The 22,858-nt window shown below is 51.2% G+C and overlaps 10 protein-coding genes across 10 annotated transcripts; 4 read left to right on the top strand and 6 right to left on the bottom strand.

Moving 5' to 3' along the window:
- Nucleotides 1-65: 65 nt before the first annotated feature.
- Nucleotides 66-1,143, top strand: F5J12DRAFT_822290 (uncharacterized protein; the record flags this gene model as incomplete). The annotated part of the gene is made up of 7 exons (XM_051745349.1): nt 66-86; nt 131-183; nt 243-296; nt 348-483; nt 550-641; nt 703-1,038; nt 1,094-1,143. Coding segments are annotated over 4 exons (540 nt in total), but the record flags the coding sequence as incomplete, so codon positions are not given.
- F5J12DRAFT_569104 (bifunctional purine biosynthesis protein ade10) lies at nt 1,117-3,475 on the bottom strand. Its single transcript, XM_051740099.1, has 6 exons — nt 3,240-3,475; nt 3,114-3,190; nt 2,585-3,061; nt 2,120-2,529; nt 1,945-2,073; nt 1,117-1,897 (listed from the first exon to the last, which is right to left on the bottom strand). The coding sequence occupies exons 1-6, from the start codon at nt 3,437-3,439 to the stop codon at nt 1,172-1,174; spliced, it is 2,019 nt and encodes a 672-aa protein (XP_051601482.1). The 5' UTR covers nt 3,440-3,475; the 3' UTR covers nt 1,117-1,171.
- Nucleotides 3,476-3,577: 102 nt separating this feature from the next.
- Nucleotides 3,578-6,263, bottom strand: F5J12DRAFT_822284 (Spt20 family-domain-containing protein). The gene is made up of 6 exons (XM_051745348.1): nt 6,057-6,263; nt 5,778-5,998; nt 5,682-5,727; nt 5,392-5,585; nt 5,257-5,344; nt 3,578-5,193 (listed from the first exon to the last, which is right to left on the bottom strand). Exons 2-6 carry the CDS (start codon nt 5,919-5,921, stop codon nt 3,719-3,721), a joined length of 1,947 nt encoding a protein of 648 aa, XP_051601481.1. The 5' UTR covers nt 5,922-5,998; nt 6,057-6,263; the 3' UTR covers nt 3,578-3,718.
- A 73-nt stretch (nt 6,264-6,336) lies between these two features.
- Nucleotides 6,337-7,998, top strand: F5J12DRAFT_904961 (uncharacterized protein; the record flags this gene model as incomplete). Its single annotated transcript, XM_051748601.1, has 8 exons — nt 6,337-6,357; nt 6,415-6,594; nt 6,643-6,753; nt 6,806-7,144; nt 7,208-7,356; nt 7,406-7,559; nt 7,609-7,803; nt 7,855-7,998. 8 exons carry the CDS (start codon nt 6,337-6,339, stop codon nt 7,996-7,998), a joined length of 1,293 nt encoding a protein of 430 aa, XP_051601480.1.
- Nucleotides 7,999-11,024: 3,026 nt separating this feature from the next.
- On the bottom strand, nt 11,025-12,143 carry F5J12DRAFT_781853 (uncharacterized protein; the record flags this gene model as incomplete). The annotated part of the gene is made up of 5 exons (XM_051742632.1): nt 11,025-11,201; nt 11,256-11,302; nt 11,357-11,441; nt 11,507-11,728; nt 11,784-12,143. 5 exons carry the CDS (start codon nt 12,141-12,143, stop codon nt 11,025-11,027), a joined length of 891 nt encoding a protein of 296 aa, XP_051601479.1.
- Nucleotides 12,144-13,262: 1,119 nt separating this feature from the next.
- F5J12DRAFT_781852 (uncharacterized protein) lies at nt 13,263-15,042 on the bottom strand (the record flags this gene model as incomplete). Its single annotated transcript, XM_051742631.1, has 3 exons — nt 13,263-14,023; nt 14,084-14,174; nt 14,209-15,042. The coding sequence occupies 3 exons, from the start codon at nt 15,040-15,042 to the stop codon at nt 13,263-13,265; spliced, it is 1,686 nt and encodes a 561-aa protein (XP_051601478.1).
- Nucleotides 15,043-16,075: 1,033 nt separating this feature from the next.
- F5J12DRAFT_920550 (P-loop containing nucleoside triphosphate hydrolase protein) lies at nt 16,076-18,012 on the bottom strand (the record flags this gene model as incomplete). The annotated part of the gene is made up of 4 exons (XM_051749265.1): nt 17,912-18,012; nt 17,758-17,848; nt 17,167-17,695; nt 16,076-17,109 (listed from the first exon to the last, which is right to left on the bottom strand). Coding segments are annotated over exons 1-4 (1,695 nt in total), but the record flags the coding sequence as incomplete, so codon positions are not given.
- A 217-nt stretch (nt 18,013-18,229) lies between these two features.
- On the top strand, nt 18,230-19,279 carry F5J12DRAFT_973307 (uncharacterized protein; the record flags this gene model as incomplete). Its single annotated transcript, XM_051750119.1, has 2 exons — nt 18,230-18,475; nt 18,525-19,279. The coding sequence occupies 2 exons, from the start codon at nt 18,230-18,232 to the stop codon at nt 18,873-18,875; spliced, it is 597 nt and encodes a 198-aa protein (XP_051601476.1). The 3' UTR covers nt 18,876-19,279.
- Nucleotides 19,280-19,383: 104 nt separating this feature from the next.
- Nucleotides 19,384-20,420, bottom strand: F5J12DRAFT_891379 (KptA family-domain-containing protein; the record flags this gene model as incomplete). Its single annotated transcript, XM_051747481.1, has 4 exons — nt 19,384-19,685; nt 19,751-19,828; nt 19,880-19,970; nt 20,031-20,420. 4 exons carry the CDS (start codon nt 20,418-20,420, stop codon nt 19,384-19,386), a joined length of 861 nt encoding a protein of 286 aa, XP_051601475.1.
- Nucleotides 20,421-20,565: 145 nt separating this feature from the next.
- F5J12DRAFT_740668 (uncharacterized protein) lies at nt 20,566-22,854 on the top strand. Its single transcript, XM_051742019.1, has 4 exons — nt 20,566-20,944; nt 21,001-21,099; nt 21,151-21,914; nt 21,974-22,854. The coding sequence occupies exons 1-4, from the start codon at nt 20,674-20,676 to the stop codon at nt 22,793-22,795; spliced, it is 1,956 nt and encodes a 651-aa protein (XP_051601474.1). The 5' UTR covers nt 20,566-20,673; the 3' UTR covers nt 22,796-22,854.
- The last annotated feature ends 4 nt before the right edge of the window (nt 22,855-22,858 follow it).

Here is a 22,858-nt window from a genome sequence, read left to right as displayed (position 1 = left end):
TTAGTACACCTTCTGGTGAATACAACGAGGAGAAGGCCGTCCTCTTCCTCACAGACGTCTTTGGTATTGACCTCATCAACGCTCAGGTAGGATCAAGCACCTCGTCCATTGGGTTATTTAGAAAGCGGAGATGCTCACTGTGAGTAGCTCCTCGTGGACGACCTTGCCAGAAATGGATTCAAGGTGAAGGTCTACCCGCGGTTCTCCTTCCACAGTACCTAATCACGAAATAAACCCACAAGACCATCGCGATTGACTACCTTAATGGTGATCCGTTCCCTGTCGACGTCCTCACCGTACGTACTATACTTAACGAAGGTAACTCAATGTCACCGACTATCTTGCAGGGCGGCAATCACGATATTAATGCCTGGATCGTTAAACACGGGAACGACCAGACCCGGCCCAACATCGATAGGGTGGTTGCTGTACTCAAGGAACAGGGTGTGAAGGACTTTGGTTCTACTGGTTACTGCTTTGGTGGTGGGTCCTTGATTTACTGAGATAAACAGAAAAATGATCTCGCTATAATTGATGTGAACGCAACAGCGCGGTACGGCTTTGACCTCGCATTTGAGAACATCACGAAAGTCACTGTCGTCTCTCACCCTTCGCTTCTCAAAGTTCCCGAGGATCTTGAGGTAGCTGCGTTCAATCTGAGTTCCCTTGGGTTAACCTGACGTTCTGTGTTCTTACGCGCAGAAATACAAGAAGCTGTCCAGAGCCCCTCTCCTGATCAACTCCTGCACGGTCGACCAACGGTTCCCCAGGGAATACCAGGCAGAAGCAGATAGGATCCTTGGAGACGGTGAGCAATTTACGGCAACCTACCGCCGTGAATACTTCGAGGGATGCACACATGGCTTTGCCATTCGTGGTGATGTGTCCAAGCCGGAGGTTAAGGCGGGTAAGGAGGGCTCCTTTAAGGCTACTGTGCTATTCTTCAAAAATTATTTGTAAGCGAGGGATTTCATGGTCGGTCCAGGAGTTCTTCGGAATGTACAGAGCAATGTTTTCTTTATTTCGAAATGTAAGCACGATTGTCCCGTTGTTCTCAGAGCGTTCTTGTTCTTCAACTTGTTGTCGCAAACGACTCATAAATTTGAGGGACTACCTCTTTCTGGAGATACATGACGAAAAACCATCAGTGCTGCCCAACTCAAAATTGGTATCACTTGAGTAGAACGAGGCGTAAATTGCTTTGATCTATGTAAGCATATGAAATAACGTCAAGGGCGAGCACCTCAATACTTGGTAAGTAAGGCGATTTATCTGACAGGGATAGGCAGCACGGAATGCATATAGATACAATAACCTCTCGCCCCTCACTCTTTAGCTTCGAACTCAGTGATGGAAGAGCCTCAACGAAGTATGACATGAACATCATATTATGTTCATCCGCTGCCTTGACACATTCTTCGTCCATGACACTTCCACTCGGGGCGGCAAGGTATCTCACACCACTCTTGCGCGCACGGTGAACGTTGTCAGGGAAGGGGAAGAACGCGTCGCTGGAGCATGCCACTCCGTCGAGCTTTGCTGCCCATTCCTTCCTCTCCTCGTCTGTGAGCGGGGCTGGTATGGTCTCGAATTGACTTTCCCATTGCAACTTCTCACCTCCATCAAGGACTTCACCGCTCACGAACAAGTCGATTGCGTTTGCTTTCTCAGCACGCTTCACTCCTTTTTTAAATGGAAGTGCAAGTACGCGAGGGTGATGCCGGAGCCACCAGAGGTCGGCTTTGGAACCTGCAAGCCGGGTGCAGTGAATTCGAGACTGTTGACCAGCGCCCAGACCAATGATCGCGCCGTTTTTAGCATACCCAACACTGTTGGATTGGGTGTATTTGATGGCAAGGGTGGCAACAAGAAGGTCAGTCAAGGCTTGTTGGGGAAGCTAGCATATTTCAGCAATGGCCCTACACGGCAGATAAGAGTACTAACATCCTTATTTTGGGTCACGATGTTCTTGAACAACTCGGCGTCGATCTTAATATCGTTTCTGCGCTGCTGGAGACTCACGCCATACACCTGACGCGTCTCTAATTCAGGTGGCGCATAATTCGGGTCCATCTTGGAAATGTCAGCGCAAGGCCAATCCCAAGGGCGTCTGACTTACCTCTAGTACGCAGTACTTCCCGGTTTTCTTCTTTCTCAACACGTCGAGGGCATCGGGTGCGTAGCCTGGGGCTATCACACCATCCGAAACCTCCCTTGAGATGATACGAGCAGTTGCGAGGTCGCATGTTGCAGAAAGCGCTATGAAGTCTCCGAATGATGACATGCGATCGGCACCTCTGGCACGAGCGTAGGCACAAGCTAGCGGCGTGAGCGTTTCCTTCAGGTCATCGACACCATACACCTGCTTCTCTATCTCATCGAGCGCAACACCGACGGCTGCACCTGCAGGAGAGACGTGCTTAAAGGAAGCGGCGGCGGGGAGCTTAAGTGCCTCTTGAAGTTCCTTGACGAGAGCATATGAGTTGAGGGCATCCAAAAGGTTAATATATCCAGGGGAGCCGCAGAGCACTAGCCAAGTTCGTCAATATCACGGGCCATGCAACCACGCCGAAGTCGCGCTTACCCTTGAAGGGAAGCTCCCCTTCAGTAACGAAGGCCTGGGCAGGCTTTTGGTGGGGATTTGCGCCATATCGCAGGAGCATTCTTTGGACTGGTCCGCTTTTGCCCGAAGACGCATATTGTTCTCTGAAATAGCCGCTGATCGCGTCGTCATATTTCGCTGTCATTTCAAAAGCTTTCAACGCCAGGCGGCTACGAAGGGATTCACCGACATCGCCCTGGCCGCTTTTGTAGGCTGCTAAGAACTCGTCGTAATCTTTCGGATCAGAGAGGACGGAGACTCGTTCGTGGTTCTTGGCAGCCGCACGAAGTAAAGTAACACCTCCAATATCAATCTCTTCTACTGCGTCCGCTAGCGTGCAACCTGGTTTTGAGATCGTGGAGGTGAATGGGTAGAGGTTGCACACTACAATGGATATCTTATCTATTCCTTGTTTTTCTAAATCCTGTTCATCTGAGGGAATAGATCTTGCGAGTATACCTGCGTCAAATCCATGTAGCAAGGGTATCCGACGAGGAAAACAAGATAGTACCTCCGTGTACGGCAGGATGAAGCGTCTTAACCCTCCCACCCAGCATTTCAGGAGCCTTTGTGATGTCAGACACATCTCTGTAACTGCATTCAGCAGGGACCAATAATCGAGGGAATGTATACACACTGAATAGGTATCCCAGCTTCCCTGATCTTTTTTGCAGTCCCTCCTGAACCGAGAAGGCGCACGCCGCTGGCATTTAAGCCTCGAGCAAGCTCGAGTAGACCATTTTTGTCGTACACCGACAAGTAGTGCTTTTGATGATCGCAACTATCGTCAACCAAGGCATGGCTGGGCATCTGATACATACCAATTGGCTGGGACATTGCAAGTCAGATGGCAGAACAAGTACTATGTAGTTGTGTTGGAGTGAGGTCGGTTTTAGGCGATCTTATCAGTGATCGACCCAGTACCTTCCAAGCTTGGAAAGTTTTGCCACGGCCGATGTGCATCCGACAATTCAGTATCCACCTCTCTGTACAACGAAAAAGGTATTACTACATCGTAAGATAGGACGAAAGTGTCTAGTATGTCGTGGTACAAAAACCAAGCCCTCGATCGTACCCAAATATTACAGTATACAACACACGAAAAAATGCAGAGCTTCATCGACCAGGAACACCAGCTTGAGTTGTTTTCCCCTGAATCTGCGGGAGACCGGGCTGCATTCCGGGTACCTGCCCGTTGACTTGAGTCGGCATTCTATACGAATTTTGCGGACGTCTGCCGGTCGCTGCCAGCTGAGGATAATACGAATACATAGAATATTGCATCATCATCGCCTGTTGCCCATCTGACACCTGTTGAGCAACATTCCCTGGCTGGCCTGGTAGGTGGACTTGTATTTGAGGATGTTGGGCAACCGCAGGGTGAGTTATCTGGTGGTACTGTGCAAGATTGTAAGCAGACATGACATGCTGAGCAGGTTGTGCCATGATCGGGTGTTGAGTAGTTAGTGCCACTGCCGGTTGCTGAGTAGCTTGCATCATGGTCGGCTGTGTCATGCCGGGTTGCAGTATGGTGGATTGGGCCACCTGTTGCGGTAGAGAGGCCGTATTCGGCATCGGCGACCGCGCTGCGAGCGCCTGGTTCTGTATTACGGGACTATTCCGCACGCCTTGTGCGGAAACCATAGGACTCCTGGAGGTTACAGCACCCTGTGGCGTTGCTCTCCCATTCTGTTGCCTGGCCTGAGCAGCGATCTGAGCTTGGGATACCTGCGAAGGGTTGCTACGTTGTAAATGAGCATAAACGGCTGGAATAGAAGACTGGGCTGCTTGTGCAGCTTGTACTTGAGGCTGCGGAAGAGCAGGTTGTAGCATCGGTATCTGCGCAGTCTGCTGAAGCGACCCATGCTGGGGTGGGGGTGTGGGAGCGGGTAATGTCGAGTAGCCAACCTGCGGAGTCGCGGGCTTCGATTGTGAAGTAGCCGGCGCTACTTGTATAAAGTGCGTAGTTGGTTGCTGTCGGTGATCTGTATGAGGAAGTTGCGAACCTGATGCAAGAGGGGATGAACGAGCGGCTTGAGCAGATGGAGGTCGAGGGGACTGAGTATACCCGCGCTGTCCGGGCGAGTGGGCAGTGATAGGTGTGCCTGCAGGCACCTGATATGCATGCGCAGGAAGGGGTGAACGAGAGTTTACGGGTGGGGACCTCGTAGGGGTTTGGGTTTGAAGTTGATTAATGATAGGGTGAGGGGCAGGAGTTGCGGTTGAACGCGAATTCTCTGGGGTCATTTGCCTGTCGGGTTTCTTCGACTGGCGCATTTGGGTGATATCGCCCGGTTGTGAAGAAGGGGCCGGTGGGTGAGGGTGAGAAGCGGACACTGCCAAAGATGGGGTGGCCGGTTGGAGAGCAGCAGGCGGAAGCTGTTGTGATGGTACTTTCGCAAATCCAGTCACTTGCGTGTGAGCCTCTGCCTGACGGCTTTCTCGCATGCGTCGTAATGTCTCCAGTATTCGATAACTACGAAGAACACATTTACGATCATTATCATCGACATCGCCTGTTCGACATACCTCGCAGGATGTGAATGATTTATTCTCGGGTTCATGAATTGCATGATCTTCGCGCGCCGAGCCTTCTCCGACTCATCTTCTTCCTGGGTTATAGCAGTAGCCTTGCGTTTTAAGGATGTCGGGACAGTGGGCGTTCGAGACCCTCAGGGTGTGGTTAGCTACGCGAGTGAGGTGAGGATCCGGGTCAAGACAAAGGGGTGGTGCTGTGTGTAGCTGCTGAAGATATGAGGACGATCAAGGCCGATTTCCCATATACTCACCAGTATTCGTGCTTCCAGCTCCAAAACATCAAAATTAGTAAACTTGGATCCATGACGTTGGTTTATGAGACAGAGGTCTGTCCACAGCGTTTCGTCACTAGGGTGCAACGTTATGCGACTACGTTCAGGTTTCTCCGGCGGTGGGTCTTTTACTCTCTTCGGACGATAGTCAAGCAGCTCAACTATCATGCAGCCTGATTAGAACACGTGAGTCTCGCCTCGATGACACGGTGGGAATTCTGTAACGTACCGTCATAAAAGGGAACGTGCACAGAGTCAAACAGTTCGACTGAAATCCACAGGTATTCTGTGCGCACGTATGTCGTCCAAGAACGACTAACTCCCCAAATCAGGCGCTGGCATAGGTCAAGGCTGGTTGAACACACCGCAACAGGGCTGTTATATAGAAATTTGGGTCCGTTGTTGAGTGTCCAATGATCAGGATACAGATGAATTGAAAATGATGGTGGAGAAGATTCATATTTGCCCAAAAGTTCTTCCGCAGAGCGAGTGATATTGTATCCCATCATTTCTTCTTAGGTAGGTTAAGTCGCGCGAGCCGGTTCCGCAACAAGGCAATCAGCCTGCATGAGTCGTAGACGAGAACCTTGCGAGAAATAGTCCGGTAATCGTTCGGAGAGTAGCTTAAGTTAATCAGGCCTTACCGAACTTGACTTCCGAGCTACGACGCACCGGAAGATCCCTTGGAGGGGTGGGTTTCGTCTGCACGAAGCCCCGAGAGCGCCACAGAAAGCGAATACCGCTCGGAGGGGTTGACTAGTGCCCAAATGAAGAACGAACTTCCGGGGCAACACAGCAAGCAGCCAGTCGACGCCTGGACCACGATGACGATCAACCCGGGTAGGCACAGGCAACAATGGCTGATTATGTAATCAACCCACTACTCCCTACTACTCTTAGTTGCACAGGCCAACTGATAGTATTATGGAGGACCAACTCAAGGAGGTCGGGGATTTACCATTATTGTGACTTTCGAGGGCTCACATTTGAAATTGTTTCTAGCTGTTTCATTTTCTGAGGGATCAGAATCCGCAAGTGCGACATATCGCCCTATCTAACCTTGTTGGTCAAACTGCAAAGGAGTCCCCCTACCGCCACATATTCTTGCAAGGAATCCAGGGTTCGAAGCCTCAAGAACCTGATGTCATTCGCGACTTAAAGTTATTGTGCCGCGACCAGCTGGTTCGAGCTCAATAGGGTTTCATTACGCCGTTCTAATGACCTGAATAGGCCACAGCACACGACGCATTCCGTGCCCTTGTGAACCTTTCGGACTCAACGTTCCTTGTCCCTTTTTTTATAGAACAGTCTTTTCTGACCTACCTTGTGTCGTATCTACTAGTAGGTTCTATGTTTTGTTTCGTCTGTCCTGTTCGAGGTCACATCTTCTCAGAATCCGGATGCGATCCTTGCAGATCTAGCCTCCATGTTGTTATCCAACTTAACGGCGTCATCTTCCGCATGCTCCGCTTTGCTCACCTTGAGAGTATCCTTGGTAATATTAACGCCCTCTGCTTCTCAAGTTTCGTATTATGCGCCGCAGTCTCGCTCGGGAACGTGTCCCGCTCCTGTGCCATATCCCTCTGGGGAGCCTCAGGAGATCCTCGCACTGCCCCTACTCATCGATGCTTTTGTTCAAGGGGCGTCTTTGGACCAATCAGGAGACAAATCTAAACGCACACGCAAGGGACATTTACACTTTCTTTCCAGCGTGTTTGCGAACATCAGTACTGTATGTTGGTTGGGACGTCACCGATTATCTGCAACTCAAATACACTTGTCTCATTCCCGGTAGTCACCAGCTGGGCGGTTATTTTTCGTGACACCACGACCCGCCGACCCTATCAAATCCGATAGTGCCCTCGAGTATCCTCTCGCGAAGCTCGTGCCGTTTACAGAGCATCAAGACACAATTCGGAGGGGAGGCGTTGCATCAACATTGAAGTATGGTTGATCCCTGTCTAATCACAGCGCTGTTAACTGACAGTTACAGAAACTGCTCTTTTCATGCGAAGGCCCACAAAGCAATATTGTCCCCAGAGACTGATCTAACATCGGTGCCGCCATCTACCGTTAGCGCCCCAGGTATAGATGCTCTGCCATATATATTACTTCCCTTAGCTGGCCCAGAGGAGCTTGACCTTGAGGTAAGTAGTCAGCCAGATTCATGTTCGCTTTCTCTATCTGTGGCATCAGGTCCAAGAAATGCTCCCATCCGCTCTCCAATTCTTGCCTCCAACTAAGAAGAGGGAACGTGATCCAGTGTTGCGACTGACCCATGTTGGGACCCTCCTGCTTTTGTGTACCACGCGATGGGGTCGTGAGTACCTGCGCACTCATTCTGTGTATGAAATAGTTCGTGGCGCGCACTTGGAAGAGACCGTGGATAAGGTAAGTCATTTGGTATAGCCCCTGGAACTGGTTTCGATCGGCATTTCGAAGGTTTCAGAACACATAGAACGGCTTGTACAGCTTATCAAGGGGGATGAAGGCCCAGAGACAGAAGATGACGACGTTGTGGTTGCCAAGGTTGAAGAGGGAGCCGAAGCCTCAGACGATGAAGACTACAGAATTGAAGAAGTTTGATGTGTAACAATTTCACGTAGTCACTGCAATCCATTTCTGAAGTTCCATATTGCGCAGTTCACAACGTAAGTGCTAGCTTCGCTTCACAGGGTTTGGGTGCATGCGTTCACCTCCTTTTTGCGGTATGGAAATATTACTACCATCACCGCCCCGTGCGACTTTTTATTTTGTCCAAGGTACACACGATGAACAATCCGCGATTAGGTTCACTGGTTACCCACGACTGCAGATTGGCGCTTGACCTCTTTGGTGAGTCCGTTTCGACCGCTCAGCACTGGGCTACATGTTCGCAAATCAATTGTTGTGGCTCGCTATGCAAACACGTCGACTTCTTGTACTTGGACACGGTCCTCTTGCTCTCTGACCGAGTCGGTACCCACCAGTAACAAACCAAAACACCTATAAAAAGCACGGCCTCGATACCGGTCAACTGTACGGGCGCAGGCGTAGCATTCTTTTTTTCGTTTTCTTTTTCCCATGAGATCTTACTTACGCTGTCATTTGTCATTTGAACAGACCCTTCTGGAAGTTCGTTTGGCACGTCTGGCAATAATTATGAGACTCTTACACGCGTCCCCCCTTCGAATAGCGGTCTCCATAGGCCTCAGGGACTCATACCGGTGCCATTTTAGCTGTGATCCCTTTTTCCTACTCAGCACCAACAACAACCTGTGAGCACTTGACTAGCAACGATCTGTTGGAGGGGATTCCCCGATCACCAAAATCGTGACCTTTACCAATCGTGACATTGAACTTCGAAAGTTGCCGTAAAACCTAGGCTCAGGAAGCACCCTACTCCACCTAGTTCCGACCGATGCGGATACAGCAGAGTTGACGTCCCTTCCTGAAAGCTCTTAGAACATCTGCCCTCACCGGGTCGACCAATCCTGGCACAGCCAAAAAGGTCCGATGGGTGCAAGGGACAACGATACGATCTAGATAGGTGATCGAAGTACATACCTAAGGTTGGTTCCGATCGGTCGCCGTGATATTGGCGTGGCCCAACTACAGCGGTCGTACTGCCCTTCAGATTCTCCCGGCCTCCTATCCCATATACCACACTGACGTCAAGCTACTACTACGGTGTGAATATCCATGTCGATAATTGGCAAGGACTTGTGCCGATCGCCGGCAGAACAGAAATTTTCGTTCAGTGAACCGCTCGATTGTAGGCTGATTCGCTGTATGTCGTCGGCCGCCAAACTACTGTGAGAAAACAGCCTCCAGCATTGAAGCTCGAGTGTATGAAACGGGAGGAATTTGATTGCATTGATAACCGAGGCTATTGAGTTCCCGCGTCCGTCTCACTTCTGTCACAGGCAGTTCCACGGTTCTTCGATATGGATTACAGTCCGCATGCTCATATCTTACTGTGATGCTGAGCCGCAGTACTGAGACAAGGGGTGCATGTTTAGCCTTTTTGAGTTTAGCAGGGTTCCTACTTCAAGTCTACGGCCGCCGCGATGAAGTGTTTTTTTGCTGCATTGCCCTGGCATAGAGGGCTCTATTTGGTCAGTAAGTCATTTATTTCAATATATCGCACCTTACAGGAGTTTCCCGTGCAGCAGCAGCGGCCCAGATCATGATCTGGGAAGGTCCGAAAAGGTGTCACAGCACGTTGAATGACACTTCACAATGGTCGGCCCCTATGAAACGAGTTCTACGGAATGTGGGCATCATCCCACGTTTTTTTTCTCCCCGAGAATACCAGGTATTTCATGTGTAGTTCAAGATTCGGGGCGTACGTTTAACAGGCGTGTATGAGTCGAGCAGGTCCCTTGTGGCATTTTTTAATATTCTCAGTTCTAACCACTCCACTAGTAGTGGCTTTCCGCAGCGGCCGGCTGAACGCTAACCGCTGGTCCTGGGCAAGGGTTCCACTGAAAGTGGGCCCCATGGAGCTTATATATCATGCGATGCGACGCCCCATATACCGGTTATCTCACTTCGCTCGGTGGAGACTGATTAATGCAATCCTGACATTCTTTTTTCTTTGCATTCTTCGACGAGTAGATTATCACAGGGTCTGCAGAGCACTTAGGGTCTGGAATTATCCGCGCGACACGCTGATGAGGCTCCGGGTAATATTTCATTTCTGATCTTGCCAAGTCAAGGGTCCCAGTTCTTGACTGGCATTGTCCACCGCTGCCACGTCTAAGAAGACCCGTCTCAGCAATCTATCCTGATTCTCTCTGCCTTCCGACCCATGACTCTGCGGCCTTCTAATTTCCAAAAGAAGGTGGCCTAACGCTGAGGAGCATACCGGGTGACATGTACTTAGTATCTCGCGCCTGCTCAGAGCACGGATACCTGTTGCCTGTCACCTTCATCTCTGGTTGTGTGATATTTCTCAATATGTGATAGTCGTGCTTGCAGGTGAGTCATTTTGCTGGTTGGTTGGATCATTAGTCCTGGAAAGGCATTGTTGCGCGTTGCATGGCGCATGGTTTCGATCTTATTACGCCAGATCTGACTAAAAAGGCTCGAGCAGTTGGACAAGATGGCGATTCGGACAAGCACCAACTTATGTGTCCTTACCAGGAGAACTTCTACATCAGTAAGATACATCCGAGAAGGGCAAGCCAGCGAGGCCGAAATCAAGTACTATAATTACCGATAGAATTGGGTTCCTTCCATATGGTTTATGGGCGGGGCACATTAAAGTTAGCTCTATGGCTGGGGCATTTCAGACAACGTGCTCTGAAAGGTACGGTCCCTATCCTTATCAAAGCGTGGTAGTGCGCGATAGACTGGCTTCCAGAGATGAAATGTCATTACGTGTAGCCTAATCTTCGAAACCCTCGAACGCCGCCTTTTAAATTGGAAAATACTACTTAAACCAAAATACAATATGGGCGCGACGACTACCAAGTGGAATGTGCGGCCATTAAAGCTCAACGACTGCGAGTCGACCATAAGCCTGAACTAATTGAGCATAACCCCGGTCAGTACGTGGGAACCGAAAGTCCTACGAAAACACGTAGAATACGAGAACGTAAAGAGAAACCTATCTGACAAATTGAAGTTTAACCCCTCCTTGTATGATCACCGAAATCACTCCTTCGTTCCTGTGAACTGTAAGAGTCTTCATCCTCGCTAGCCCCACTGGAAACAATGCCGGATTCGTCAATCGCCGGCTGTGTGCTTTGGCCGACACCATCTTGGGCGTGGGACCTCACCTCCCCTCGTGCACGCTTTTTGAGCTGGGAAATGAAAAGCGTCAGAACTGAGGCAGGGCGTCACCCCCTGTGACGTACAAGTTTGGCATACACGAGGCCACAGGCGTTGCAAAGCGTTCGTGGTCCTTGTTTCTACTATCAGCCCACATATCCACAAGACGTTAAAATGATTTGCTCACCTAACGGTCCTCTACGCCATTCCGGCGTCGAAGTCGCTCCGCATCCTCGGCATGTTTGCCCCTCTTGCACGTGTTCATCGCCTTTCTGCAGGGTAAAAACAAAACATGGATGACACAATTCCTCCCGTGTTTCCATAGCAAATGGCGTACCTGCCGTTTCGACGCTGGCGCATCTTGGTCAGGTACCCCGCTAGCCGGCTTGGGCTCCGGATTGGACTGGGCCGTAGCGGACTGAAGCACATGCATTCCGTAGCTAGCGGATTGTACCATTTGCTCCATTGGTTCTGCCGGTGGAGACCGGGACTGGGTGAATGCTCCACTGTTTAGCAAGTGGGTGCCGTTATCCAAAATAAGGCGATAAGACTCCCGCATCTGGAACGGTGTGTGCTCAGTGGGTACGACCGCGCAGGATTTTTTAGCCGGTTACCTTATGGAAGTCCAATCCGGAAGGAGGAGATTGAACCGGAGGTATCATAGGGGATTCCTTATCTTTCCGCCTATTCCTGAGCGGTGGTGAAGTAGGTGCAGGGGCAGTATAGCCGCTGTCTGGTCGACGAAGTTCTTGCGCCTGGCTCAGACTACTGGAAGAGAAGCGCGCTTCTTGCGACGAAACAGGCGTAGGGGGGTCAACGCGTGGCGCCGTCGACGAATAGGACATTTCGGTCGGCATCGCTTGGGAGGCAAAAGTCTGGCCATATTGCTGAGCAGCCCAGGGTTCTGCTTGCCATTGCGGGAGCTGGGGCTGAAGAGAGATTGTACGGCGGGGTCGCATACGTCGTCGACGCATAGGAGTGCGGCGGAGGCTGGAAATTTTGCTGATTTTGAGGTGAGTGTGTTTGAGAGGTTCCCTGACGAATGGTCCGGCCAAGTGTCTGGGGAGGTTGCCCCTGAGGTTCGAAAGGTTGCGCGGGGTACGATGGGTAATCATACGATGAGCCTCCCTGTTGATGGTGATACATGGTTCCCCTCTCGTGCAAGCGACAGGGTCAAGAAAAAAGCGAGTGAGATACCTGGACTTATTAGTCGGAATATATCACAGGGCTGCGGGGCAGGAAACTCCGAAGTACAGCCAGTATTATGGTGTGTGCGCACGAGGCTAGTTCTATATCCGAAATGAAGGAAACATAGTAGTCAGAACGAGATCAACATGGAAAGATATTAATGATTGACGGTGGGACAAAGCGATGAAGAGTCCCATATGCTTTTCCTCGCCGCAAGCCACGAACGTGATCAAGCAACACGACGACCCTGAAAAATGGAAGGCCCAAGATGCACAAGGTGGTCCCTGTTGCGCCAGTGTGATCGAGTGTCGTTTGCTCACATTATTAGACTGCCGCGATGGAGATGCACCTGACTATTGCATCCCGTCAGAGTTACGTGAATCAGTGATGCTTAAACCTAGCGGTAATGACTAACGCACCAGCGCTCCAAGCTAGGTTTTTGTTGATCCCGATGGGATGAGTCCAGTCGAATAAGTTATTTGCAAGATCAAACAGCTTGTTAGCTGTACACCAGTATAGAATTTCTGTCTCTCCTCAGCCATACAGCAGCGCTGTGGCAGTGATTAGGCAGGTTTCAGATTTTTTTAATTTTTATTATGCTAACGCTGGCAGCGATCAGCGGAAGCTTTTTACAGGCCTACATGACCGCGAGGAGGCCACGCCGCAACAGGCCTGGTCAACACAAACCACTCATAAAACCTATGAATCTTGCGCTGGAGTTTGAACTCCAGGTGTTTCAGGCCAGCAAACTTATGGTGCAATCAAATGTCCGCCCATTAGATAAAAGTGCGGGATGGCATTATCACAAACGCGGATGCGACTGCTTTGATCAAAAACGAGTGTGCTTTGCGTGTACAAGAGAAGAGCCAAATGAAACGCAGCAGCGATGCTAGAGTAGGAAGTTACTATCCTGATTGTAGATGTTGCTGTCCTTCCACTCCCTTCACGTCCAGTCCTTGTTTCCATTCAGAAGATTTGGAGATAGCGGGAGATCGGGCGGAGAATTGGCCGTAATCGTCGTAATTTCCGTCAACCGACGCAGCCTTAGCAAGTGTTTTTGGTGTACTCAATCCACCTGCAGCACGCTCTTGCGCCCGCCGTCGCCGTTGTAGTGCCTTCTTGCGGTTCCGGATTGCGCGCTTGTATTCAGGCCCATCACTATAGAACAGAGAGTATTCGCAATGTGGGCATATCCATTCTTCCTCGGGATCTATGATCTGAGCCGTCGGCGTTACGACAGCCTTTTTCCGTCTGCGCGGAGGTATGTTGGCAGATAGAAACCGGAAAGGATGGGTTCCAAGCAGATTCTGGACATTTAGATTGGCATTGGCTTGATTAGATGGTACGATGGCGGCGAGGCGCGATGGGACATAGTTCTTTCGATCCTGCTGATCCGAAGCGACGCTGGTTTTCTTCTTGTTTCTACCAGACTTGCCTAAAGAGGGCGGCTTGGAAAGATCCACTGCCCGATCAATTGAGACCGTACGCGGGCGCTGTTGTGCCTTCTCCGACCGCTTGGGTCGAGATGTCTTGGTAGATTCGACACTTGCCTTTTTAGCTTGGGTAGCTGTCTTCGCTGCCTTGCTTGTTTGACGTGCAAGCTCGGCCTCAAAGCGCGAACGTAATGCCAGCATCTCCTGTTTTGTGGCGAGCAAGTGCTCGGAGGCTGGAGGAAAGACCAGCATGATCAAGCTCCGACATTAGCAGATTACATCATATCACTCACTCGCACTCGGGTAAGAAAACGTGAATTGGGCAGTAGGGAACACGGCCCTGTTGCTCGCGTCCGACAGCGCTTTGGCTTTTGCAGCCCGAGCCTAAACGCGGTCCTCGTCTGTGAGATAGCCTCACTTTGTGGGTATCGAAGGATGCGTCCAGCATCGTGCCGACGAAAGGAATATGGGTCGAGATCGCTTGATCAAGGGGTAGGATGTCACCCAAGGATAAAGTGCCGAGCACGGTAGCAAGCTGGCGTTTTCTGTGTTTGAGAAGCTCTTTGTGCTGCAAACCTGCGAGTGCAGAAGGGGAGATCTTTCCTTTCCTGGTTGTCTGAGCCACCGGTAATGGAGCGACCAAAAAATCCAGATCTTGGCCAAATTGTCCCATCGACAATGCCCCGTCAGCGATGTCTCCTTCACCCCGTAATGGCAGCTCCAGCCAACTTGCAGACCTGGACATGTTCATCGGAACTTTCCTCTTCTTTGTGTTCCCCGGGTGCTGCAGATGATCCATGCTATCTCCTTCGCTCTGACCCTCGTCTTGCCTCTCCAAAGTGAAACGTTCGTCCGTGGGATGCGGGAAGACAATGTTCAGATCCAATGACTGTCCGAGGGTTCCAGAGAGATCCTCAGCGTGAGCCTCATTGAGAATCCCTCGCGCACTGCCATCGTGTGCATCATCAATGCCCACTCCACTGCTTGTAAGCAGGGATGCGTAATAGGACTGCAGAGCTATTTGGGACGTAAGCGAGCCGGCCTGCGTGATGAGTTCCTCTCCAATTGATTGGGCACCGCCAAAGAAACCTGCCATGGGAGCTGGTAAGTTGAGGATATCGACGTCCTGATTCGCTGCCACGGTGCCCGTAGAACAATCGGACGTGCGTCTACGCTTAGGCAACGGCTTGAGCCTTCTCAAAGGCGGAAATTCAGGCGTGTCAAAAACGGGTGACGAGCCTCGATGATGCATCGTTTCTTTGAGGACGTGAGCATCCAACACGCAAAATATGATATGTAGACGCACCCGAGGGAATTGCAGGAATGAAGTACAAAGCAATTTGTTGTGACGGTCCCACTGTCAAAACGCTGGCTGCCGCTGTGACAGTGCTTTAGCCGGCCCTTTTTCGCATTTCCAAGTCCATCAAGTTAGACTCACAGCCCACACCACATTGAATAGTGCCAAACAATGAAATAATTGAAAAAAGGAAACACTACGGTACACATGATGGCGCGATGCTCTAACAAATAATATCTCGTGATGCCAATGGAGGGATATCAGAAAATAATGTCCGGCTTGCGTATCGCAATAAGAAGTGGGTATCGCGAGACGGAAGACTGACACCGAAAGCGTAGGATGTATATCTGCTCATGTCTACGGCCCCGCCGTTTACGTTTATCTATAGTATGGACGGGAATGAATGGGGGTGGATAGCGCGTGATTAGTCGATGCTATTAGATGAATAGACAGACGCGCCGATGACAGTAGAAACACAGACAACGACGAATAAGGTAGGCCGTAATATCTTCATGATGAGCAGGTGGGTGCAACGAGACAAATTGATTCATAAGAGCAGCGCGAAGAGTCCAAGGTGTTCGAGAGCAAGGGAACAAACATAGAGCGAGAGGTGGAAGGTCGGCATATTCATGTGAAAAGAAAGGTTCCATGAACGGCCGCAAGGCGAATGCCAGGATTTCTTGAGGGTCTGCACATCAAAAGGAAAAGGAGAAAGAGTGATGATCCATGAGGTTGCATGGGTGATGCATTTCACCACCAGCTCGAACCGCTATTTCCGTAGCTGTTTCCGCCTCCGTAACCACCATACGAAGGGCCCCCACCATACCCTCTGCCACCACCTCCGCTATAACCGCCACCATATCCACCACCATACGAGTTACCAGATTGACGGTAATCACGACTACCGCCACGACCACCCCTACTACCTCCACGGCCACGGCCACGATAGCCAGACCCAAACGTCGACTCCTGTACTACCTGGTCCAACCACGCAGGAATCTCTTGGTTGGCCTCACGAAGGAGTTCGATGAGGTCCCTGCCGATGTTTTTGTTGCCGCGGTTGAAGAACGCAGTGGAAACACCCGTGTTACCCGCACGACCGGTACGACCAATGCGGTGTACGTAGTCATCGATGTCAGAAGGGAGGTCATAATTGACAACGTGTGTGACGTTAGGAATGTCGAGTCCACGAGCAGCCACGGCAGTAGCAACGAGGATGGGAGTGCGGCCAGTACGGAAAGTCTGCAACGCCATCTCACGTTCACGCTGAGAGCGATCACCATGAATGGATGTCGCAGGAAGGTGGTTGCTCATCAAGAAGTCGGACAGCATGTCAGCCATGCGCTTGGTCTCGACGAAAATGAGAGTAAGACCACCCGGAGGTTCCGAGGCCAAGATGTCGAGTAAGACGGAGCGCTTGTCATGATCCTCGACATACTCAACCTTCTGCGTGATGTTTTCAGATGTAGAGCCAACGCGACCGACGGAGAGGAAGATGTAATCCTTGAGGAAGTCCCTTGCGAGCAGCTGGATGTCGCGAGGGAACGTGGCACTAAACATGAGGGTCTGGCGGTCATGGACACCAGGCATGTCTTCTCCCTGCACAATACGCCTGATCTGAGGTTCGAAACCCATATCAAGCATACGATCGGCTTCATCAAGGACGAGGTAGCGGATGTTGTTAAGGCTAATGCGCCCCCGCTCGATGAGGTCTACGAGACGCCCGGGCGTCGCACTGAGCAAATCACACCCACGCTCGATTTGACGGAGCTGCTGGTTGATGTCCGCGCCACCGTACACGACGGCAGGGCGAAGCCAGGAGCGGTAGGCAAACTTACGTGCTTCCTCATGAATTTGACTGACGAGCTCACGCGTTGGAGCCAAGATAAGAGCTGTGGGATAAGCTTTACGTGTACGAGCGTACCCCATTTGAGGGGTCTCCGCTGGAGGTGGACGGGGTCCAGAAGCGAAGGATGCGGAAAGAATAGGGAAAAGGAAACCGGCTGTTTTCCCTGAACCAGTCTGGAATTCATGTGAGTATCATGCGGCGCAGTCAAGTGATTGTATATCTGAACTTACCTGAGCGCATGCCATTAAGTCCCTGTCTGCAGCGACGATGGGAATGGAGTACTTTTGGACGGGTGTGGGGGTGGTGTAACGAGCGGAACTGATGTTTTCGAGGAGGAGGGGATCCAAAGGGGGATTAGTGAACGTGGTGACGGGGTCAGGAACACCTGCGCCCGTAGCCTCGACGGGGATATCGTCATATTTTTCAAAGTTTATTCCGGTGTGCTGTTTGGAAGGGTCATTTGGGTCACCGAAAAGTTCTTTCTCCATGCGCATGTTGCGAGGGCCGACTATGTGGGCCCCGTTGCGCCAGATGCCGTAGCCCGGAGACTCGTGTTGGCTATCTCCGCCACGGTTTTCTCTATTTTCTCTGGTTGTCCAACCGCTGCTCGTCGAGCGTCCGCCCCAGTCGCCGCGACCGCGTGGTGAGGCGAAAGGGCCATTACCAAAGGCGCTGCCTCTGCTTCTATCGCTTTGGCCACTGCCGCGCAGTGGTTCATAGGCACTGCGGGGTGATGCGCGGGGGTCGTTCCAGCCGGTCCTGGGGATAAGCGCCAATTGAGTAAGGGGTGCCGGAGAGTAGGAAAAGTGGGAAAAACTTACCCGTTGGTGGGAGGAGTGGAGGCAGCGCGCTGCGCATTTCTCAAGTGGGGGGGAACATAAGCAGACTTTGAGCCGTTGATCCCAAGAGAGGCTTCAAGAGCAGAACAACGCTTGTGAATACATCCCGTTTCGTCTGCAAGATCACCGTACGCACCAAACTGAGTCTCTAGACCTGCATTTACAATTCCATTGGACATATTATCGAACTTGGTAAGACTTGTATCAGCAATTTTCTAAGTCGTCGGTGGGTGAAACGGAAGAAACGTTGGAAGGAAGGGAGACATGAGGATGAAAAATGACGATGACTAATCAATGGATATATTAGGAAGGAGTGTCCCATCTGCTATCCCCATGCTCCTGCTTCGTCACCGGGTTACCACCCCAACACCGCCCGACAACAGTCATGGCCCAACCAGTGCAAGGACAGCCAAATGTGCAGCGACCTATGCTGGCACCCCAGATTGACCCGGTCATGCAGGCCCGTATTGAGGCCGACTTCAAGCCAGTAGACCTCGCAGTGGGAGGACCAGGACATGCCTTTGCATTCTGTCAACCACACAAAGTCGAAAAGTGCGACGTGTGCAAATTGGACTTCACAGCTCTCAATCGGATATCCAAGATATTCATCACCAATCCTAACCTGCGCTGTCCCCCCCCACCAACGGTATTGCAGCAGAAGCTCTCTCAAGCAGTCACCAACACCAAGGAGGAGGGAAATGTATGTAACCCATATCTTCTCGTGGCACGCTCATGTTTACGCGCTTCAGACGCTCTATAAACACAATAAACACAGAGAAGCTCTTGCGAAGTACAATATGGCCGCTAACATTGCCGTTCAGAGGCCACCATGGGAAAGCTCGGCCTTGTTCCGCGAAGAACTTTCTACCGTCATCTCAAATAGATCTGCGGCACTCTTCGAGCTTGGAGACTACTTGGGTGCTCTTGTAGATGCAGAAACCGTCGTTTCGATCCGGAGAAACTGGCCAAAGGGCCATTTCCGAAAGGCCAAAGCACTCGTCGGCCTCAGAAGACTGCCAGAGGCCGAACAGTCGGTATCACTCGGCCTCCAGTTCGAACCAAACAACACTGTCAGTCCTTGTTGCCTCTGGAATGTGTAGTCTGCTCATTTTATTTAATTGAAGGAATTGAATAGCTACAAGGAGGAACTTCAAAAACTCATGCAAGTACAGAAGGGGAACAACAGCCTCCCAACTCCTGCCGTTTCTGCTTCAACTTAGATGGGGAGCTGAAAAGGCTGGCATTATATCCTAATCCCTCATCTCACAGCTAGTCCAGACCAGGACCTCGCGTTGTGATCCTTTAGTTTTGCAATAACACTCCAGGCGTTGAAGGGTTTAACTTCGCTGAGGAACGAGAATTGGAAAGCAAAGCCAGTGCTATTCTGGTAGTGACATCTTCAATCCGAACATAACGTGGATTTGATGACAATGCTGACGAGAAGCACGACGACCTTCAATGTTAGTATGTTGTAGTCGATTGTTGATTCAGTTCGTCATCCATCCTTTTCACGCTGGCGAGGCGAGTAAGTCACGTTTGGTCCAACCTAAGTTGGATAACAGGCTTACTTCTTTGCCGAAAACTTACTATAACGTTGCTCGGATTTGATTAAAGCGCTGATATATTGTCACGACCTGATTCAGCTACACTGGTGTGGTCGGCGGCTTGCTCCGCAAGACGTATTTGGGTAATTTCGACTTCGCGCGGTATAACAGGCCCACTCCCCTCCCAGCCTGGTACTGGTGTGCGGTCGGCGTACTCAACCCGTTGGAAGAATTGCGGTCCCAAGATACCTTTTGCGTCCCCTTCCGTGAGAACGACGCCATTCTTGGAGAGGTGGAATCTTATGCCCGCGTCTATGGCCTTCTGGACGTCAATGAATATAAGGACCTGGGAACTGTTGCGCATGCCTGCATGACGGTAGCATGATGCCCGTTCGATCGACGGCTTATTATTGCCAAAACTCACGACGTACCGCTCAAGATACCGCTGCCAGGGACACCTTGTGCAAGGTGCACATGATTCCGCTTCATTCTGGAAAGCCCTTGAGTAGCTGGGTAGGGCTGTTAGTTCCAAGTGATCACGGCTAGTCTACCCTCCATACCGATAAGGTCCCATGCTTTGCGAGTCGTTCCATGCACGGCCAATGGGATTTCAGAGGCGGACGAGATAGGCTGAAGGTCTAGTTTGACGTCCTAGATAGCATGGTGGTACCCTGAAACCTGAAGGACCGCGATGGGCAGTAGAGACGTTACCTTGATCGAATGTCCTTGATTGGCCCTTATCCACCATAGGTCGTCGCTCGAGTTGTTGCTCGGGGTTAGACATGGCTCAAATAACAGATGATATCGATTCTTCTGATCTCGATTCACTATCTCTTGGAGTTGTAGAAAAGTGACATCTTTGAACATGACATTGGCGAGCTGATAACGGGTCGACTCGTTTGCGTTGAAGTAAATGTTCGCCGTCCTCACCACGTCCGAAACGCGTGCGTATCCATCTGAACGAATCTGGAGGCCTGCCGTCTTAGCGCCATGGCGAAGTAGCCACGATAGACTCTTGGATAACCGTACTTCTGGAGGGTCTCGGGGGTGACCTCGCTGTCTCGGTGTTGGTTTTTTCTTGTTCTGCGTCTCTGCCGACATCTCGAGAAACCGAAACCTTTTGTTGAACGAAATCTGTCTGTTGGGTACGCGTATCGTCGCTGTACCGTAGTGGTGCCAGTGGCGGATAGCAGTAGCACCAGCTGTCACCCAACACCAGATGGCCCGGGCGCCCATGCCCACTCGTGGCTGCACCAAGAAGTCCCCCACATCGCCTCATAAACTGCCTGACGGGCGTTTCTTTGCCCACACATGTTGTCCTGCTTCCTGTACGTCCAAGAACCCTGCGTACAAAATGTCCTCGCCTAAGTCGCGGTCCAGCTGGAAAGATTACCTTGGCAGACGCGACTTTAGATTCTCACTACCAGCGCGCGTAAGAACGCTAAGACCATTTCAGAAGAACAGCGCCCAATTGCGCCGCCCAGACATGCTGCAAACTTGGAGTCAATGGGCAGCTCAGAAGCTGAGGCGAAATGCCCCCGAAGCTGTTCTCGTCCATGAAGTCGACCTCTTTCCCGGCTGGGCCACTAAGTGCCCCCGAGGCTTGGAACCTGACCAGCTCGACCGTAGGTGTTCTGGAAATCGCCCGTGCTGTACTTGTTAAATTGGTCTTCCTTTCCAGCATTCGACATCGCAGTGCACATTTCTGGAATTGCTACCTCTCGGCGCACTCCTGAACTACTCACTCCCCCCCAGCGGACATTTCTTAGACTCGCCAAGAGTACGTGCATGTCTTGGCATGGTGTCTAACGCCAATGACATCTTCCTGCAGCATTTGCTTCCCTCCCAAAGGTGCAGCTATATCCGACAAACCAATTTTTAGAAGACGGGGGTCTAAAGCTCCCGCCTCGACCTCACGAGATTTCTGATGACTTCGAAATCGGAGACCTCGATCGTCGGTTTATTGATAGTCTAAACCAGACAGACGTGCCGCCATCCGACTCAACACAATTCTTTTCTGCGCTGTCCTCAGCTGAAGTCTATACACCCGCTCAGCTGAAGCGGCTGCATGACAATCTAGAGTCCCGTTTGCGACCATTCTGGGCTTCTCCACTGTCTTCGGTGCCTGTGCAGGTGTCTATCTTTTCCCCTCCTGCAAATCCCGGCGCTGGTCGGTGCCTCCACTCCCGCCAACCAATTACAACGTATGAAGTCCGCCCTGGACCAGATGGGTTCTTTGCGAGTACAATCACAATTCCTTGGGAAGACGTTCGTTCCCATCCCGTTGCTTCCCACATCGCCAGTGACAAGATCACGCTGGAGCACGAGCTTCTAGTAGAAGCAAGGGTCGTAGGCCCTGAACACTCGCACACAACACGTGCGCCACGAGCTGCACTAGGGTGGATCCCGATCACGCACTCAACTTTACGCGTAATTTCTGATATCGATGACACGGTCAAATTGTCCAGGGTCATCGATGGCGCCCGAGCGGCATTCCACAATGTGTTCGCCAAAGATCTGGAAGAAACAGTAATTCCTGAGATGGCAGAATGGTATAGAGCATTGTGGAGCCACGGAGTTAGGTTTCATTATGTGGTAGGTCACCTCGTGGCTGAAACCGCTGGCGCTCGATGCTAATTTGGGATGGGCGCTAGTCCAACTCTCCATTCGAGCTTCTGCAAGTTATGAGACAGTTTATTAAGATTTCTGGGCTTCCACCAGGCTCTATCCGGCTACGCTCGTATACCGGCAAATCACTGTTCAATGGCCTCCTGTCAGCCCCTGCTACCAGAAAAAGGGCCAACGTGGTTGAAGTCCTGGATCATTTTCCACAGTCAAGGTTCATTCTCGTAGGAGATTCTGGAGAACAGGACTTGGAATTGTACGCCAGGCTAGCTTTTGAGCGCCCGGCACAGATCGTGGGCGTGTTTATCCGGGACGTGACTGCCGCAGGACTGCAGGACCCAACAGGCACACAGGCAGAAGATGTTCTCACGGATCTACCTAGGTCGCCGAAGAGAGGGAGTACTGTACTGCCGCCAGCCACCTCATCAGTCCCGGGACGCTCGGTCACCATTGACAACTTCCGCACGGGATCCGCGCCACTCCCCCAACCATCACGGAAGTCAACTTTTTTCCCGTCATCATTTCCGTCATCATTTTCGTCGGTGGTTTCATCCCCGAAGCTGACCGGGGATGATATTTCACGTGAATCTCTCGATTCGTCGGCTTCAGGCTCGTTCTCCCTGAGATCGTCGACGTCCTTGAGTTCCAACTCGTTGCGGCTAACCAGACGGGGTACGATGCCTATCACAGATGGAGAGAAAAAGCGGTGGGATCTACAGAATAGGGTATATCGGGCACGGCTGTCGATACCGAAGCATATTCCATTTAGGGTTTTTGAACACCCTAGGGAGTGCGTGGAAGTGGAGCAGATTACGGACTTGCTTGAGGTTGGTCCGCGTTCTGCGCGATAGGTGTACCACTGCATATCACGTACATACGATTGTTGTACTTCGCTGCATAGTGTTCACGGTAAT

Source organism: Pisolithus orientalis (genome assembly GCF_024613125.1).
Source record: "Pisolithus orientalis strain OTSU chromosome Unknown F5J12scaffold_9, whole genome shotgun sequence".
NCBI classification, from domain to species: domain Eukaryota; kingdom Fungi; phylum Basidiomycota; class Agaricomycetes; order Boletales; family Pisolithaceae; genus Pisolithus; species Pisolithus orientalis.
The sequence above is the reverse complement of the archived record's forward strand: the minus strand, read 5'-3'. Positions and strand labels throughout refer to the sequence as shown.